This window comes from Psammomys obesus, unplaced genomic scaffold, assembly GCF_907164565.1.
Source record: "Psammomys obesus unplaced genomic scaffold, mPsaObe1.curated_primary_1811, whole genome shotgun sequence".
NCBI classification, from domain to species: domain Eukaryota; kingdom Metazoa; phylum Chordata; class Mammalia; order Rodentia; family Muridae; genus Psammomys; species Psammomys obesus.
Window position 1 is genome coordinate 1,403,891 of NW_026596463.1, and position 4,577 is coordinate 1,408,467.

Genomic DNA, 4,577 nt, shown 5'->3' on the forward strand with positions numbered 1-4,577 from the left:
CACACACACACACACACACACACACACACACACACACACACACACACCTTTTTAAAAAAGAAGTGTATTTTTAGTGAGGTGGTCCCAGGGTATTTTTAGAATGCTATATTGAACTCCCCAAATATGCTTGATATGTACCAGACTTGATAAAGAGGTACTTTCTTCAGGCTCTATGTATTCGTTTCCTTCATTTGCGTGCTCCACGATGACAGTGTGGGGTCATAGGGCATTGATGCATGTGAGGTATGGGTAGATAGATGCCAGGAGAGATTTTCCTCAGTGGCTTTTGATACCACAGGATGAATGACCTCCACAACACCAGGAGGTGTGGAGGGTGTTTGGTGTGAAACGTTTTGAATGACCTGCCTGGAAATACAGTTTCACAGGAAGAAACTTTATGCTAAGATGATGTCAGTGTTTTGTTTTTAGTGAAAAGATCCACAGGTCTTTGATGCTGTCTTCCTGTTGTGTAAATGAACCACAGAGGGGGAGTTGTGTGGTCAAAGGGTTAACTCTGCTTTGACTACAGACCTAGAGTCCATAACTTCTTTGATTCTTTTGTAGTTGAGTGAAATTGAGGTAGTCATGGAAAGATTAGTACTGCTGGCCTACCCAAAACTTCCACAGGGTTAAAACAAGAGAGCTGTTTTCCCTCTGAGATCAGAGATAGGCTTATTTCTTCACATAACAAATTCTGTACTGTGTCAGTAAATTGTAGACATCAGTGAGCTGCTTATTATGATTCTGAAATGAAGATAAAAATAATGTTTATATCTAGGATGGGTAGTGATTTTTATTTCTAAGAGGTTGTTCATCTGACTTTGGCAGATTTCTATCCTGCATATTTGATGAATGGAATAAAAAAGTCAAAATGACCCGTCTATGTATTTACACAGTTGTAAATCACTGTCTGTTTTAATACCATTGATGTAGATTAATACCAGCACTCAAAATAATACCAGTTTCAGAGATAACATTGGATGTCTTTTACAAATAGTTTGATATTTAATTTGTTTTCCATAATCATTCTTACTTAATGCTTGAGGAATCCAAGACAAAGGTTAATGATTTCCTAGAGACTCAGGCTAGTAACAGGCAGAGTCAGAACTATAACGAGTTCTATGTTCAGTGCATTGTTCTGACTTATAAATGTGTAAGAATAGAAATAAAATATAAGATTAATTTTTAGTGTAGGATTAAATATATAATGTATAAATTGTCTATTTCCCTAATTTAACTCTATTTGAGGGTTTAAAGCTTACTATTTTACAAGTTAAACATAATCCTAATAAAAATACGACAATAGCAAGAAACATTAAAATGGAATTAAAATGAAAATAGTGCCATCATTCAGTATTAGAACTAGTCAACAACTTTCTTTGTGTTTTCTGAGTGTATACACATATGTGTGTGGTTTGCCACTTTGGAAGGATGTGATGAAAATAGTTCTGTGTAAATATAAATATACTTTCACAGCTTAATTTTCAATAGCTAATATTATTTTGATTGTCATGTTCACTTATTTAGTCTGCAGTTGGATATTTAGGCTGACCTCTAATTCTTAGGATTATGTCTTGCAACTTTGTACTTACCTTGTTATGTATTTCCCTTAGGATAAATTCCTTGATCTGAAGCTGGTGGATCAATGTTTATTATCTTACAGTTTGACTCATATTACTAACTTAATCATTGACAATTGTGTCAGGTTGTACTAAGACAGCAGTGTGTAAACTTGCTGGTTCCCGCATTTCTCTCTGATATTGCACGTATCACTTAAAATTTCTTTGATTACTAAGGTAGTTAAAAATGTTAATAGATACTTATTTTCGATCTGTTTTCTTTTTCTTAGTAATTCCCAGGAGTGCCATGTGCATTGAATCTAATGGACTGACGTTTGAGTTGACAGTTCTCTCGTTTATTCCCTTCTCCTCTCTCTGCCAAGCAGATACAGATACTTCTTTATATTTCTTCCTTTACCCTCTTCTTTTCAGGTCCTTTTGGGTCACTTTTTATTCATAAAGCCATTTACCTTATTTTATCTACTCCTATAAGTACCTTTGGTGTTTTAATTGACAGGGTTTTTTTGCATATCGTTTAAGGTAAGATTAATTTATTTTTACTTCTGTAAAAGTTGACCAAACAGTATAGATGATGTTTTTTATTGGCATAAACTATAATTTTTTTCTCTTTTTAGTTTATTTAATTAATTAATTTATTACTTTATTATAGTTTATTCACTTTGTATTCCCGCTATAGCACCCTGCCTCATCTCCTCCCAGTCCCACCCTCCCTCTTCTCCTCCCATGCCCCTCCCCCAGTCTACTGATAGGGGAGGTCCTTCTTCCCTTCCATCTGACCCTAGCCTTTCAGGTCTCATCAGGACTGGCTGCATTGTCTTCCTCTGTGGCCTGGCAAGGCTGTACCCCTCAGGGGGAAGTAAACAAAGAGTTGGCCACTGAGTTCATGTCAGAGACAGCCCCTGCTCCCCTTACTAGGGATCCCACTTGGAAACTGAGCAGCTTATAGGCTTCCTCTCAGCAGGAGATCTCATCTAAAAAAAAGCCCAGGGCCAGACGGTTTCAGCGCAGAATTCGACCAGACCTTCAAAGAAGAGCTAACACCAATACTCTTCAAACCATTTCACAAAATAGAAACAGAAGGAACATTACCAACCTCGTTCTGTGAGGCCACAGTCACCTTAATACCTAAGCCACACAAAGACCCAACAAAAAAAGAAACTTCAGACCTATCTCTTTTATGAACATTGACACTATAATACTTGCAAACTGAATCCAAGAACACATTAAAGATAGCATCCACCACGACCAAGTAGGCTTCATCCCAGGCATGCAGGGGTGGTTCAATATACGGAAATCCATCAATTTTATCTTAAGTAAGTGAAGTAGTCTATTTCTGGTCGTCGTCGTCGTCCTCCTCCTCCTCCTCCTCCTCCCTCCTCCTCCTCCTCCTCTTCTTTTTGGTTTTTCGAGACAGGGTTTCTCTGTGTAACCTTGGCTGTTCTCTGTGTAACTCTATAGACCAGGCTGGCCTTCAACTCACAGAGATCCACCTGCCTCTGCCTCCCCAGTGCTGGGATTGCAGGCGTGCACCGCAGCACCTAGCTTAATTCTGCTCTTGCTTACTGTCTTTTTAGTCTTTCTGATTAACTTATGTAGGTACAATTGGGAAGTCCATTCATTTTTATTTTTAGCCTAGAGAAGATGATCAGTAATGAAGCGATTGTGAACTTTTTCTAGATAAAAGTTTCGTCACTGGCTCCCATGTTGGAGAACTCATTGTCTGGGATGCGCTGGACTGGACTGTGCAGGCCTGCGAGTGCAGCTTCTGGAGCCCGTCTTCACAGCTGGATGCCCAGCAGGAAATAAAGCTCTTCCAGAAACAAAACGACATTTCTATCCATCATTTCACATGCGATGAGGAGGTAACCAGTACGAATTATAGTTGTTGCAATAAAATCAGTACCTGATATTTCAAGGCTTATGTATCGGTGTAAAATGTGACTCCAGGCTGTTGGGATGGTTCAGTGGGCAGAGACGCTTAGCACAAACGTAACAACCTGAGTTCAATGGGCAAGATCCACAGGGTTGAGAGAAACACACACCACACACACTACACACACCTCCACACGGCACCCCATCCCACATACACCACACACACACATACACACATGCACACACACACACACACACATGCACACAAACACACACACACACACCACACACACTACATACACCTCCACACGCCACCCCATCCCACATACACCACACACACACACACACACACACACCACACACATGCACCACATATACACCACAGACATCTCACACACACACACACATGCACCACACACACACACATATACACCACACACACATCCACCACATAAGTCACACACACAAACCACACATATGCACCACACACAGACACACCACATACCTCACACACACATTATACACGTCAAACACACACCACCCCCACAGACACCCCAAACGCATCATACAGACACCTCATACAGACACAGTGTGGAAATGTTGCCTGTGTGTGTTACCTGTACTTCTGTACATGGTTTTGCATGTGGCGCTGCAGCCACAGGTGAGGCTGGAGGTCAGTATCAAATGTCTTCCCCCATCAGTTTTCACCTTATTTAATTTTTTTATTTTTTAAAAATATATTTATGCGTGTCTGTGACGTGTATGTGTGTGTGTGTCTGTGACATGTGTGTGTTTCTGTGACATGTGTGTGTGTCTGTGACGTGTGTGTGTCTGTGACGTGTGTGTGTCTGTGACGTGTGTGTGTGTCTGTGACGTGTGTGTGTGTATGTGTGTGTGTCTGACGTGTGTGTGTCTGTGACGTGTGTGTGTGTCTGTGATGTGTGTGTATGTGTGTGATGTGTGTGTATGTCTGTGACTGTGTCTGTGACGTGTGTGTGTGTCTGTGACGTGTGTGTGTGTGTCTGTGACTGTGTGTGTGTGTCCCTGACGTGTGTGTGTGTCTGTGACGTGTGTGTGTCTGTGACTGTGTGTGTGTGTCTGTGACGTGTGTGTGACTGTGTGTGT

The 4,577-nt window shown here is 40.8% G+C and overlaps 1 protein-coding gene across 1 annotated transcript in view; it reads left to right on the forward strand.

Annotated features, from left to right (window-relative positions):
• Wdr41 (WD repeat domain 41) overlaps positions 1 to 4,577 on the forward strand; it is a 44,154-nt gene that overhangs the window by 33,407 nt on the left and 6,170 nt on the right. The window contains exon 9 of the mRNA XM_055598358.1: positions 3,258 to 3,442. Coding sequence (XP_055454333.1) covers positions 3,258 to 3,442 — 185 coding nt within the window. The remainder of the gene's footprint in view (positions 1 to 3,257; positions 3,443 to 4,577) is intronic.